At 36.8% G+C, this 15,876-nt stretch overlaps 1 protein-coding gene across 1 annotated transcript in view; it reads left to right on the forward strand.

Annotated features, from left to right (window-relative positions):
* Positions 1 to 15,876, forward strand: part of EMCN (endomucin) — a 103,534-nt gene that overhangs the window by 28,094 nt on the left and 59,564 nt on the right. Inside the window, exon 2 of the mRNA XM_029921462.1 lies at positions 10,241 to 10,360. Within this exon, the coding sequence (XP_029777322.1) occupies positions 10,241 to 10,360 (120 nt within the window). The remainder of the gene's footprint in view (positions 1 to 10,240; positions 10,361 to 15,876) is intronic.

Below are 15,876 nucleotides of genomic sequence, written 5' to 3' on the forward strand. Positions count from 1 at the left end.
AAATGGCCAGATTTCATTCTTTCTCATTGCCATGTAGTACTCCATTGTATATATATACCACATCTTCTTGATCCACTCATCAGGTGATGGACATTTAGGCTCTTTCCATGATTTGGCTCTTGTAGAAAGTGCTGCTATGAACATTGGAGTACATGTGCTCCTATGCATCAGCACTTCTGTATCCTTTGAGTAAATCCCTAGCAGTGCTATTGCTGGGTCATAAGGGAGTTCTATGGATAGTTTTTTGAGGAACCTCCATACTGTTTTCCAGAGTGGCTGCACCAGTTTACATTCCCACCAACAGTGTAGGAGGGTGCCTGTCTCTCCACATCTTTGCCAGCATCTATAGTCTCTTGATTTGTTCATTTTAGCCACTCTGACCAGTATGAGGTGGTATCTCAGTGTGGTTTTGATTTGTATTACCCTGATGATTAGTGATGCTGAGCATCATTTCATGTGTCTGTTGGCCATCTGGATGTCCTCTTTGGAGAAATATCTGTTCAGGTCTTCTTCCCATTTCTTCACTGGATTATTCGTTTTTCAGGTATGGAGTTTAGTGAGTTCCTTGTAGATTTTGGATACTAGCCATTTGCCACTATCTTTCCCCATTCTGTTGGTTGCCTATTAGTGTTTTTGATTGTTTCCTTTGCAGTGCAGAAGCTTTTCTATCTTCAAATGCAATACTGTAGACTATTTTTGGAAATGCATTTGTCATGCATAAGCACACAGCCCCACATACATTACTGAGAGGGAATTGACTACCTTATTTGATATGGGCTCTAGTCATTCTAGTAGGAATTAATCCACTTATAAAAATATTTCATCTTCTTACACTCGCTCTTCTATGTTGAAAAGAAAATTCTGAAACCAAGTATTCCCAATGTCTGTTTCAAAGTTTGTCTTTCACATTTTTGTGGAGTTCTAGGTAGACTAATACCCTAAAAAGAAACACATTTGGTCCAGGTAACATTATCAGATTGCAAATGAATGTAGTCATTTTTGCCCCTTGAAATATGGAATTCTCTTTTTGGGCTAAAATTTCTCCAAGGCAGCAATAATAACTCCTTAAAGCCATTGTATATAACTTCTAACATACAAGCATTCATTTGGTATGTGGAAATGCAACTTGTATTTTATTATTTGCCATAATGAGTATTTACATTGCAATTTAGTCTTAGAGGTAATACAATTTTATTGTTGAAGAGAAGTTGTTCAATGGACACTTTTTATAGAGAGGAAACTGAGGCCTGGAGAGGAAGAGTGGCTCATACCACATTGCAGTTAGCTGATGTCAGAATTGCAAGTCTGGGTCTTGCTTCCATCTCTCATCATGTCATTTCACGTGTATAAGTCATGATTCAAACGAATGTGATCTGCTGGTACAAAGGGTCTAATGAGACTTTCCCTGTTTCTGAAGAACCACTCAGGAGAGCCTATAGTTAAGACCCAAGATCTCAAGTGGCTACATTCCACATTCAGAAGAAAGCTAGAGATGCCATGATAGGACTCCACTGTCCTCTAGTATCACTGCCCCTACATGAGCCCAGAGAAGTGACAGGGCAGTGCTGTCCTCCCAGGGCTGACAGGGCACCCAAATTCATCTCCTTTCTGACATGAAGTGGGTCAAAGAGACTTGCTTCTAAAGTTTGCTGGTGCCTATAAGAATGTGTGAAGCCTAAGCATCTTGTTTCTTTGGAAGATATTTTTTTGAGCTGCTAAGACCACAGTTCCTCTCTGGCCTCAGAGTACAGCCTGGTGGGAGGGACCGTGGGATGATTGTCTAAGAGCCCAGAGTATGGCCAGGTTGTTCCTTTTCCCTCCTACTCCCGCTCCTATAAATACTAAATATAACCTTTGCCTTTTTATGCCTCAGGAAATTGAAACTCTTAAAACCTCGTTCAGAATACAAGGAGTCCTCTGATAATAGAGTTCACAATCTCAAATATCTCTTTATTATGGAATCTGATTTTATTTTAAAAAATCACAGTTATTTTGCATGGAGGGAAATAACTGTATCACCCCATCATTTCAAACCTGACATCTGAGTGAGTGGAGGAGATTTGCCTGAACACTTCTGTCCATTTGTCAGCCAAAACACCTTGAATTCTCAGGTCCACTTTGCAAATACTGCTGTTTTCTGTTTAAGAAACCCACCAATGTAATGCTGCCTTCCTGTTCTCCCCAGAGGGGCCAGGTGGCAGAGACACCTGTTCACGCTCGGAGCCAGCCAGGCTTGGCGCTGTCTCACCACCTCACAGATGGCTGGTAACCTGAGGAGATTTCCTCTTTGGGGCACAGCTATCTTGCACTTACCTGATTTTTTCCCCTCTCTGTGATATTTTTTTCTTTTACTTACCTTCCCAATTCATTTCGCCTAGGAAAAAACTTAAGCATTTTCAAAACTTGTGCACGTGTTACAGTATCTTGTTAGTCTTAATTGAAAATGCAGTATAAATTTGAAATCCTTTTTTCAAGATTTGCCACTAGCTCTGATGTTTTCATTGAAAATGGGATTTCCCACTTTCCTCTCCTAAAAGATTCTAATAAATGTCTAATATCATCACCTTCCAGACCTTATGTTACATGGTCTCTGTTTTACTTGGCACCATTCACTCTCTTCTATTTGTGTATCCTTGCTTCCTTTTCTCCCATGAAATCATTTTTACTTTCTTTAATGTGCTCAATTATCTGATTCTTTTTGAAACCTCTCCCTCTAAGACAATTCTGATTGTCCCTGACACAAAGAGAAATATCTCCTTATTTTGATTTCACTTCACATTGTATAGAGACAGCTATGTATCATGTTAATTATATAGCACCATTTTATATGGCACCTTAGCCTAATATGATAGTGGTTTCACATATGTATGCTCAAGTATTCAAATTAACTCTAAAGTCCTGTGGGAAAAACATGTTTTTCTATTTTTGCTTAGCTCTTCATGAAATAGATGCTTAATAAATGTTTATTGTGGTAAACAATTCAATGGTGAATGAGCTACTTATACATTTAAAATAGCATATTTTAAAATTTTGGGTCAGTGCAAATAGAAGAAATCATCAAAGACACATCATCAAATAATAATTGTTATTTTATTTTAATTGATAAAGGTTTAAGTGTATATCATTCATTTGGCAATGAACCAAAATGAACTTTGCTGTATCAAAAGAGAAGGATCACTATTAGTGTAAGAATGTGTTAAGACACTGATAATCGAAAGGCGTTGGTATCTTGCCTTTCATGAAGGCACTGGTTTGTTTGTTTTTTAGTTTTTTAATATTTGTTTATGTTAAGAAACAGTATGTGAACAGGAGAGGGCAGAGAGAGAGAGGGAGGGAGAGAGAGAAAGAATCCCAAGCAGGCTCTGTCCTCCTAGCACAGAGCCTGATGTAGGGCTCGAACTCACAAACTGTGAGATCATCACCTCATACAGAATCCAGGGTCAGACGCTTAACTGACTGAACAACCCAGGTGCCCCATTTCATGAAGGTGTTATTTTGATGAGAATGCAGAAAGTGGTACTGTATTTCATTTATTTATACAGTTGTTTGTTTCATATGTAAATATATTTCACTTTCATATATCAATTTATACTGTATTATATTATATATTCATATATTTTTGATGGTTTTAATATCTAGTTTTTTGATGTATGAGGGAAAATGAAAACTTTCAACTTAAACTTCACTAATGATTATTTACTAACAAAGAAGATAACAGGGTATCATTTGAACAAGATTGTAATGTTAGCAATTACTGGCAAATTATTAAGAAAAAGCCCCTCTCACCATTTACAACACCCCAATTTATGCATTGCCATCACATGCAAATTTAAGAAGTGAATCTTCATTACAAGCTGTAATGCATAGGAGAAGATAACTAAACACAAGTGATAACTAAACAACTTACAGTTACTTTATTTCAATATAAAATGTGTATAAAGTTTTTAAAAGCTTGAGGAAGTGGGGATGTATAGAAAGGAGCATTGTATGAAAACTACATGAATTAGTGGGAATAATAAAGTATATGCCATTGAAATATAAAACTACTTTACTTTCAATTCCATAAGTGAGTTGATCTAGGTTATGAAATTATTACCTAATAATGGTACTTTGAGTATTAGACCATTAAGAAATTAGCATTTAGTATATACTGTAATTATATATTTCTTTAAAAATCACTCTTTTGTTTCCTTAAAGAGCTTAAAACTTTATTCTGAACTTTTTTTTATAGATAAAACTCAAAAAGGAAATGTTTTCTCCTTAGTTCAAAGGAAAACATTAGCATTGTTTCTGTCCAAAGTGCATTCCATTCAGTAAAATGGTGGGGGGAGATTTTTCTCTATTAGGTAATATAGAATGCTCAGTTGGGAATTAAGGGAACTTTTTTAGTAATTAGTGCTATGATCTTTTGAAAATACCCTAAATTTATACATTTTCTAAACTGTAAAATGTAGGGGTTCTGTTACAATAGGATATGTTTAGAAGTTCTTTTGAGGACTCAAGTCCTTGAATTCTAAGTTACTGTTCTTCAGTATCTGTGTTGATCTAGAGGAAATAAGCTCTACCTTCTCTAGTAGTGATTTTCCAGTGGACTTTACTTGAAGACTTGGTAGGGGGAAAGATAATTAGAGAAATAGTGGCTCATTATGAGGATGGATGAAATTCTAACTTGTATGTTCTCTTTTTAATGTTTTTATTTATCTTGAAAGACAGAGAGAGCAAGCAGGGGAGGGGCAGAGAGAAAGGGAGACAGAGAGAGAATCCCAAGCAGGCTCCGCACTGTCAATTCAGAGACTGACATGGGGCTCAATTCCACAAACCATGAGATCATGAACTGAGCCAAAATTAAGAGTCAATAGCTTAACTGACTGAGCCACACAGGTACCCCTAAAATTCTAACTTTTAGAGACTACTTGTGAGTTACTTAGAAATGTAAATTATAATACACATGTAAGAAGATTGGAGTAGATGACTGTATCATTTGAAAATAGGAGAAAATATATGATACCTGGTTTTCAGCTGTAAGATGAATTTTCCAAGTTCTCATGATTTCTGTAATTAAAAGTTTTTTAAATCCCAATCCTGCTTCATCCTTTAATAGTATAGGAAACTAGTGTCATTGTACCTCTTGTACTCTCTCAGTCTAGGGTGGAATCAAGACAAAACGCCATCGGTTTCTCTTATAACATCCTAAGAACAGCACTATCTTGTTCGGCATAAGCAAAGATGTGCAGCACAGGTCTTCTTGTTAAATTTGTCTTTAATTACTTAGGAGATAAAAGTGAAATGCTACCTCATCATGTCTTGCAGAGGAAAAATACTTCACAATAAGCCATTTTCCTCAATAGTTTATTATGAGATCAGATCGACCTAAGAGAAATTTATAGAAGATACTGTAAAAGCATAACTGGTGGCTACTCACGTCGTGGTCAATAAAACCTTCACCAGTGGTAGTTAGAATAATTCTTTCCCTCCGTATCATAAAATAACATTTCTATTTGCAGAATTTTCCAACTGAGTAAATCTGTTTTTATTTTTCAAATATAAATAGCTTTAGAAGATTGGAAATTTCCTTCAGAGATTTAAGTCTAAACATTTTATGGATGTTTAGGGATTGGCACATTTTGTATGTGTATGTATGTAATGTATATGACAAAATGATCCTATTTTTTAAAGAATGAAACAGTGAGGGGCGCCTGGGTGGCTCAGTCAGTTAAGCATCTGACTTTGGCTCAGGTCATGATCTCACAGTCCGTGGGATCAAGCCCTGTATCCGGCTCTGTGCTGACAGCTCAGCGCCTGGAGCCTGCTTCCGATTCTCAGTCTCCCTCTCTTTCTGCCCCTCCCCCACTCATTCTATCTCTCTCTCTCTCTCTCAAAATAAAATAAAGACATAGAAACATTTTTTAAAATAAGAATGAAAGAGTGAGGTACTTTGTCTGTTTCCTCATCCTAGGTACATAAGGGCACATTTGTGCATCTAAGTCACTTCTACCCCTTTAATATGGCACCCTGTGAAAGGTGGAGCCGAAGTATGTGGCTTTGCATGTAGCTTTCCCATGGCAAGATCTGTGGTAGTTGAGTATCTTCTCTGGATTCAATGGGGTTTGGATTAAAATTCCAACTGTTTTCCTTCCCACTGTATAGTGTAGGCAAGTTGCTCCTCTTTTTTGAGCCTCACCGTCCTCATCTGTAAAATGGTGATCAAACAAGTGTGGGCATCATAGTATCATTTTAGGATTAAAGAAAATAATCCACAAAAAGTGCTTCCATGAAGCCTGGCACATAGAGACACTCATTACTTTCACAGGCTGTTTGTCAATGTTTGCCAAAGGAGGGAATTCTCTTTGTTGGACAATCTGAAGAACTAATAATGGAGACGTGAATGAGTGCTACCAGATTGAGTTTACTCAGGGAAATCAGTAGCCAAATGTGTTGAAGTCTGATAAGAAGGAAAAGCCTTGCAATACATCACAATCTTACTACATAGTGGCTAAAATTTTTCCTGCTTGTAGTTTGCCTTACGTCATTTCATGGATGTAGACTCACTGATCTCACATGATGACTTCAAGAGGTCAGGGACACTGATAAACATAAAAATGGGGAGTCACAGCTCAGTTCAGCTAGTGTTGTCTCATTCTGTGCCCCACCCACCTTCCCATTGTTTTTCCTACAGTAGAATTTCTGTTTGGTCCCTTTCCATGGCTCCTTACTGACCTGTTAACTAGAGACCCAGGTCCTTGGCTTGGTGCTCAAGGTCCTTTATGTCTCCAGTATTGTACCAGACAAGGCCAACTATCTTCTTTCATAGCATACAGCAATCCAACCAGACACAACTGTTTGCAATGTTCTCGATCACCTCTCGCTTCCCCTCCAGACCTTTGTCCCTATGCATTCCTGTAGCATGTAGGCATGCTACTCACTCTCCAAGCCGTAGCTCCTACGTCAACTCAATCGTAACAGAGTCCTTGCTCACATCAGCAGTTTATCTTATAAACTCCTGCCCAATTTCTTGTCCATAGCTTTCAAATTTTTAGCTGGAATCACAGCAGGAAACATATTGTGCACTGACACATGTTTTGTTCAAATACACACACACACACACACACACGTGCACAAACTTCATGAAACAATACTTACTCTCATTATTTGCAATATCACTCGGGGTTTTTTTTCTCTTTCTTTTGGCGAAAACTCTGACTGCAATCTACTAAATAGATTTGAGTTACTCTAATTTTATCATAATCTGCAGTTTGGAAAACACTGGTCCTCACAACCCATACGGAATATCCTCAATTATTTATTGTGTGTAGGCATTATGTTCCTTACCAGACTGAGAGCTATTCATGGATGATATCATGTGGTACAATATAGAGTCTTTTATTAGATCTAATCATGCTTTTCATATTAGTTATGCAGTAACTGTTTATAGAAGCAGACAAAGGGAAGAAGGAAAGGAGGGAGAGAGGTAGGGAGGAAAGAAATAAGAAAAAAGTCTCCAGGGATGTTTATTACACTCAGAAATGGAGATTGCTGCTATTTAGCAAGTCTACAGATAGGGATCTTTAAGTTATTTACAGGTGAAGTTTCCAGTCAAAGTGGAATGTGATTCTTTAAATAACTTTCCTCAACATTAGTTTAAACTTAGAAATTAGTGTTACATCATAGATTCTGGGATGAAAAGATAGTGAGAACAAAATAACTATATATAGAGAAAAGATAACCTTACACATGCTATGTTCCTTCTCCCTATTGAGGAAAGGGGGTGAGATCAAGGGTGTCAAGTGTACCCAGAGGTGAAAAAAGCTTTTGACTTGATTTCTGTAAACCCTGTGAAAAGGCAGTTCTGTTATTCCTGAATGTGCTGAATACATCAAGCAATTTCCGTGTCCCACCTATAAACAAAGTCAGGGTGAAGTGCTAATACTTCCCAGCACCTCAAGTCTATAAAATGAAACAGGAAGTACATTCTATCATTAGATAGGAATATTACTTCTCACAGCTGTGCAAGATTATTGGTTCTTCCCAGATTGAAAGAGAAAAATCTTAGATGAAATTTAAATTTGAGAAGTCAGTGTATTTACTGTAATGACATACCCAGTTTGATTGGCATTGAAACTTAAGTCTTTGTCACTCGAAGTCCATCCTCTTAACATGCTATACTATATATTCTATCTAGATGAAGTAACATCACAACAACTGCCTTCCGTGGACATGAATACTGTGTCTAAACCCTTTAAATATGTTTGTTTGCTATTTTCTGATAGCATGTCTTCAACATGACAGACCAACAAATGAAGGTTTAAAATGATTCTGTAAATACTAATAAATTCAATATTATATAGTAAGCAAATATTATAAGTATAATATAAATATTAATAGTAATATATAATATAAATGTTATAAATAAAAACAAATATATAAATAACATTATATAAGAAATAAACTAATATTATGTAAAACAAATAGTTCCATAAATCACTGAGACGTCCTACATACTTCACTTTGAAAAAATAATATTTCAACGTAAATTTTAAGAATTACCATTAAATATTGACTTCTATTGCCAAAAATGAATTATTAAAAATAAATATGTAACATACATAACAATGTATCAGCTTCATTTTTCTGCCTTTGACTGTTACAATTTAGATAATGAATCATTTGAAAATGAAGATTTACAGTGGCTCCATTCCCAAAAATTGAGGCATGTTGTAATGTTGAATTTCTTTATTTTTTAAAGTTTATTTATTTATTTTGAGAGAGTGATAGAGAGAGTGTGAGCAGGAAAGAAGCAGAGAGAGAGGGAGAAGAGGGAAGATCCCACGCAGTCTGTGCACTCTCAGTGCTGAGCCCGACAGGGGGCTCAATCTCTCGAACCATGAGATCATGACCTGAGTTGAAATCATGAGTCAGATGTTCAATTGACTGAGTAACGTGGACACGTTGAATTTCTTTAAAATTTATGGTTTTCTTTTTTAAAAACTTTTAAAATTAAAATAATTACTGGCTTCCTTTGGAATATATATATAGAGGGGGGGGATGCTTTATATCAGGAAGAGATGTACAAATACTGACGTTTTACTACTGAATAATTTCAGTGTGCTATGAAAATATTTAATAAAGCATCCACTGCCCAGAGAACTTCCATTTAATTACTTTATCTGACAATGTTAGTGAAGTTGGCTTAAAAGTATTGTCAAATTTAGTGGCACACGGGTGGCTCAGTCACTTAAGCATCTGACTTCAGCTCAAGTCATAATCTCACATTCGTGAGTTTGGGCCCTGCGTTGAGCTCTGTGCTGACAGATCAGAGCCTGAAGCCTGCTTAGGATTCTGTCTCTTTCTCTCTCTGCCCTCCCCAGCTCATGCTCTGTCTCTGTCTCTGTCTCTCTCTCTCTCTCTCAAAAATAAATAAACATTAAAAATATTTTAAAATTATGGGTGCCTGGGTGGCTCAGTCAGTTGAGCATCCAACTTTGGCTCAGGTCATGATCTCACAATTTGTGGGTTTGAGCCCCGTGTAGGGCTCTGTGCTAACAGTTAGCTTAGAGCCTGGAGCCTGTCTTCAGATTCTATGTCTCTCTCTTTCTGACCCTCCCCTGCTCACGCTGTCTCTCACTCGCTCTCTCTCAAAAATAAATACAACATTAAAAAATTAAAAATAGGGGGCGCCTGGGTGGCTCAGTCGGTTAAGCTTCCGACTTCGGCTCAGGTCAGATCTCATGTTCGTGGGTTCAAGCCCCGCATCAGGCTCTGTGCTGACAGCTGGCTCAGAGCCTGGAGCATGCTTCCAGTTCTGTGTCTCCTCTCTCTCTGCCCCTCTCCCTCTCATGCTCTGTCTCTCTCTGTATCAAAAAAATAAATAAAATATTTTAAAAAATTAAAAAAAATTAAAAATAAATAAACTAAAAAATTAAAAAATATTGTCAAATTTCAACTTTATACATTATTCCTCACTAGCTTTGTCAGGTGTAATTTTGTTTCAGAACTATAGACTGCTCCGGGCAGCTCTCTTGAAAATTCATGTCTTTGGTGAGAAGCAGGTGGAGTTAGTGAATGAATATTGAACTGGAGGCTGAATTCATTACAATTTGAAAACTAATCTCAAATCCATGACCTGCTTACTGGGTTAGCAGCCAGTAAACATACAGTTTACTTTGCTTAAATATACTAGTGTTATTTGGCAAAATAAATGTAACTTTAATGCAGCTGCTTTAACATAAGTTACTTTTTTCAGATGGTAAAAATGCAACCATTGGTGGATCACCATCAATTTCTACAACAGAAAAATCTGTATCAACACCAAGCATGACGCCAAATCCTGTTTCTGAATCAACAACTGGAATATCTTCTAATGGTAGGATTAACAATTAATGAAATTTATTCCAACTTTGATAAATAAAATTAGTAGCATCTATATAATCACAGAAAAATAATTTGAAGTGCTATATCTATTATTATGAAGGACTGTGCACCTTCACTATTTTGAAACTTTCTTGTTATTTTGAGTTGAATACAGAACCCTGAGATGACAGTGGGCTTCTTTGATGTTTTTTTTGGATCATTTCCTGTTTGAGAATAATCCTATTGTGAATGTTGCATACACAAAGTTTATTTTTAGAAAATAAAAAAATTACCATTTCCTTAGTCATGAAAATATGTTTCTAAACATTCCAGTTGTCCCTAAGCAGCACAGTTACCAAGGTGAGCCTGTATATTAACAGACTGATTTTTTACTTATATTGGGCTGATAACAGATTTAATTTGTAAGATTCCATAGCAATGTCATCACCATTTTCTTTTAAGTTTCTTTATTTTGGGAGGGAGGAAGGTAAGGAGAGAGAGAGAATCCAAGCAGACTCTGCACAGCCAGCAAGGAGCCCAACCTGGAGCTCAAACCCATGAACCATGAGATGACGAACTGAGCCGAAATCAAGAGTCCGCTACTTAACCAACTGAGCCACCCAAGTGCCCCATGTCATCATTATTGTTAATGGACCTAATGACACCTGGATCATGATTTATGGTTCAAGGTATTCTTGCAATCCATGAGAAGTAAAATGAACCATTGGGGTCATTTAATTAAAAACTCGAGAGTTTATCAATCCAGTGCATTCTTCATTGTTCATCCTGCAACACATGTAAGATGAGGCATGTCATTCAGGTTCAATGATAACTGGAGAGAGAAAAATAAAATTATTTGTTTATCATTGATGGGAAGAAAATCTGGTTAGAATGCTAAGGTCAGAAGATGATATGAAAATCATACATCGTAGTGAGGAGATGAATGAAATTATTTCTCACCTCTCTTTCTCACCTCTCTACTTGCTCCTCATTTTTTATTCCAAGACCAAATTCAAGTGCATGTAGAGGACACAAGGGCTAGTTCACTGGACTTAAAAGGAATGGTGATCCTCAAAGAAAGTATGATGCATATATCCATTATTTCTGAAACATGCAATTCTGGGATGAAACCACCCCGATTCCCCTAGAACTGCTCCACCAAACCAGGAGAAAGCATTGCATAAAGAGGATTGCCAACCAAGGGATACTCCAAATGACACAGTCAAAAAAGCCAGGGTTCGTGAATCTTCCAGCCAACTCCTGCACACTAGATTCTTTATTTTATTTTAAAAATTGTTTCAGCCCTGTGTCCTCAGGGTTTAAGCAGAGGCATTCTAGAACTTTGACAAATAAATATTTGCTGCTTTCCTCTCTCTCTCTCTCTCTCTCTCTCTCTCTCTCTCTCTCTCTCTCCCCTGTCACTCTCTCTCCTCTCTCTCTGTCACTCTCTGAGTTACCAGCTATGTTCTTGGCATAAAATTACACTAATATGATAAAAACATGTTATTTTTGTAATCAACAACTTCCTCCAAAAGTACCAATAAGGAGAAGGTAGGTGCTGACATTGCATGCAGACTCAAAGTGTTGAAGTTTTACAATTTTTACATGATCTCCTTGGAACTCATGCTTTCCCAATGAGACAATTCGTAGCCCTGATCTCAGTGACCTGTGGTGATTAACGATGTCCAAATGACACAGACTCCAACCACTATGTTAAATGGTCATGAAAGGGCAAATGTGAAAGGTTCAATGAAGGAATTTAGGCAGAATTGTTATTTGTGATACCAGGACTTGGAAGGGAAACTCTATACCTATTCATATACTTAGGAGACTATCCTAACAACTTTATCGCTAGAGACTCCTGTAGGGGACCCTGAAGCTCCTTATCTAAAACAAGTCACTTGATAAAACACTTGAAATCATACACACAAACACACACACACACACACACACACACACACACACACAAACACACACACTTTTCCTCTTGATTTCTTTTTTGGATATTTTGCTTTATGTTACTCAGTTAACAAAAACTAAACTCTAATCTGTGTTCTTTAAAAGTTCTTCAACATGAATTTTAAATTCTTCACATTCAGTTGTACAAATTTTAATAGGCCAGTGAAGCTTTTCTTTTTATTACTTTTTATTACAAAAATGTTCAGATGTACCATAAATGAAGAATACTATAATTAATACCCACACACTTTTCTCCCAGAATCAATAATTATCAAGACTTTACCATATTTGCTTCATTTTTCTTTTGCTTTCTCCTCCCTCCCTTGTTCCCTTCTTTGTTCGCTTCCTTCTTTCCTTTTCCTTTTTTTCCTCTTTCTTCCTGTTTATTTGGTTTTTCGTTGTTACTGAGGATTTTTATGGGAATCCAGACTTTTTGCCATTTTCCCTCTGTACACTAAATGTGCATCTCCAAAAATATGGACAACTCATTATAAAACTATAATATCATTATCAAATCCCCTAAATTAATAATACTAATGCCTTAGCAAAATCTAATGTCCATGTATAGGGCTTATAAGGGTTAAAATCTAGTAACCATGGATATGGCAGTGGGAGAGAAAGGGAGGGAATGAAGTCCATCATGGTGTCTCTCAAGAAATCAGCTGAGAAGGTGCTGGTGCAGAAGAGAGAAAGAAAGAAAGGCAGGGTATGATGTCTACAATCTACTCTCTAACCCAGTAGGGCAGTAAGGCAGTAGGGACCAGTGGAGCCATTGGACAGAGGGTGGCCCATTGTGCTTACAGGGAAATGAGGGAACGTGGACAAAGAAGACAGATAAAGGAACTCCTTTTTGTCTGGCTTATTAGATCACCATTTGTGTATTAAATACACGGGTGAGTTGAGCTGTGTGTTTATATACTGGAGTAGGTGTATATGTATACATATAAACTGGATATTGCCCATGCTCCTAAACGTAGTGTAATTAATACAAAGATAATGAAGATGATGTAAAACTTGTCTCAAATTCTCATATTCTAAGCAGTGCATCAGTATATATGGCTTTCTGACTTCAGGCTTGGGGGGAGTTTAAATTTGAGGGAGTTTTATACTTTGTTTCATCCTCCACAACAACCACTTTGAGGTCATATAAAAATATTGCAAAAGTATATCTATGATAAAGCGATTCTAGTCCACTTTCCTCATGGGCACCATGGGCATTTTAGACACAATAAAAGTATTTTTCAAAAAACATAGCATGAAGAAGCTCCTTTTTTTTCTTTTTAAGGCTTCCCAAGTCACATTTTCTTGCTCAAATGTCAAAAGACTCTTGATTTAATAGTGTTTATGTCTATCTAAAGCATGTAAGTTTTCTTTCTCTTGACAACGGCAGAAATTTCTATTAGAAAAGTGGAATACGTACTAGTGAGATAGGAATTCTTGCAGCGACATAGCCACAGTGGCAGAGGTGACTAATAGACTTTGCTTGGAGTAGGGCTTGCTTTCAGAGACTTCCCCAGTTAGAGATGGGACCTGATCTCTTCCTAGATATGTACCAAGTGCGCTGCCCATTTTGTTCCAAGATCAAGTGGCCAGAATTAGAATCAACATTTGGCAGACACTGAAAGCCATTGTCACAAAATCAACTTCTAAGATACATAAATAAACCTGAAATTTCATTCTTAAAACATAATCATTATTCAACTTGATTTTTAAAGCACTAAGAGTCAGACATTTTTTAATTAGCTGAATTAATTTGTCAGCACTAATATTTCACATTTCTGATACTGAATAGATGAGGCAGTAGAGGGACCAGGTGTTTTTGGCCATCTCTTCCATATCGGGTGCCAGTTATGGTGATGTTTATGATGTGTGTCCTCTCTAGAAACTGACTAACATAAAACTGGAAAGAACAGACTTTTAAAGACAGCCTTTTGAGTTTTCTTATAATATTGGTGGGGAAAGTAGGTTTGATTACCATGTTTTTCTCCATATCTTTCTTCTATTCTCTATTGTCTTTATATTCCTTACTGAGTTTGAAGTAGAAACGACTTACCTGGGATATCTTTGTACAAACTTTTTGTTTTTTCCTTTTCATGGAATTTTGTACTGGTAAAACTGACACTAGCTTTTAGTTTATACTCACAAGATATAAAATGTTTATAAATTAGACATTTTCTTTAAACCCTGATGTCCTTTTGCAATAATAAGGATCCACTTATACTTCAGAATTTCAACATATTTAACACATAAGGAGAATTTTATAAAAAGTTATTTGTAGACTGTTTACCCATATTTGAAAGTGAATATTCATACACTAACAATAAATCTAAAATAAATTGTGCTCTGTTTTGCTATAGATAGAGTTACATTAATTAGCTACAATAATTATGAGCATGATCACAAGATCACTATTCACACACAAACTCAGGAACACCAGAAATGGACAGCCATTTAGGTTTCCAAAGACCAAGGCTAAAACTAAAGCCAAACAGATTTGGGCTGAGTGCTTGGGCCAAAATTCAAATTTGTAACACATCTTCCCTCCATCAAACGTGAAGTCAGCATAGCTATAAAAGAAAAGGGGCAAGGGCTTCGGAAACTTAAGAATTATGCACACTTGATACTCTTTCTATTTATATTCATGATTATTGTTATATGTGTCCTAATTATTTCCCATAATCATCCCCATTCTTGAATTTTCAAGTGATATATGAGACATATGCCAATGAAACACAGGAAACAAGGTGACTATAAAAATTCAAGTCAGCCTGTTATTGGTACCAAAATGCCAAGACTAGTAGCGATGAAGTGAAAACCAAGGTGCCACATCTGGTTGGAAGAAACACTTCATTTGTATCATTACATCTTTACTTTAAGATGGCATCATATGAGTGGGCCATGCAAAATCTTAAACCTAGCTTTTAGGAATAATGTTTCCTTTGTTGGTTTCTTCTTTTATTTATTTTTTAAAATTTTTAAAAATATTTTATTATCAAATTGATTTCCATACAACACCCAGTGCTCTTCCCCACAAGTGCCCTCCTCCATGACCACCACCTCTTTTCCCCCCTCCCCCTTTCCCTTCAACTCTCAGTTCATTTTCAGCATTCAATAGTTTCTCAAGTTTTACATCCCTCTCTCTCCCCAACTCTTTCCCTCTTCCCTTCCCCCTGGTTCTCCATTAGGTCTCTCTTGTTTTCCTGTTAGACCTATGAGTGCAAACATATGGTTTCTGTCCTTCTCTGCCTGGCTTATTTCACTTAGCATCCCACCCTCAAGGTCCATCCACTTTCCTACAAATGGCCATATGTCATTCTTTCTCATTGCCATGTAATTGTGTATATACACCACATCTTCCTGATCCACTCATCGAATCCATTATCAAAAATCTCCAAACGAATAAGAGCCCAGGGTCAGATGGCTTCCCAGGGGAATTCTACCAGACATTTAAAGCAGAGCTCATACCCATTCTTCTCAAACTATTCCAAATATTAGAAATAGAAGGAAAACTTCCAAACTCCTTCTATGAAGCCAGCATCACCTTCATACCCAAACCAGACAGAGACCCAG

This window comes from Suricata suricatta, chromosome 1, assembly GCF_006229205.1.
Source record: "Suricata suricatta isolate VVHF042 chromosome 1, meerkat_22Aug2017_6uvM2_HiC, whole genome shotgun sequence".
Lineage (NCBI taxonomy): Eukaryota > Metazoa > Chordata > Mammalia > Carnivora > Herpestidae > Suricata > Suricata suricatta.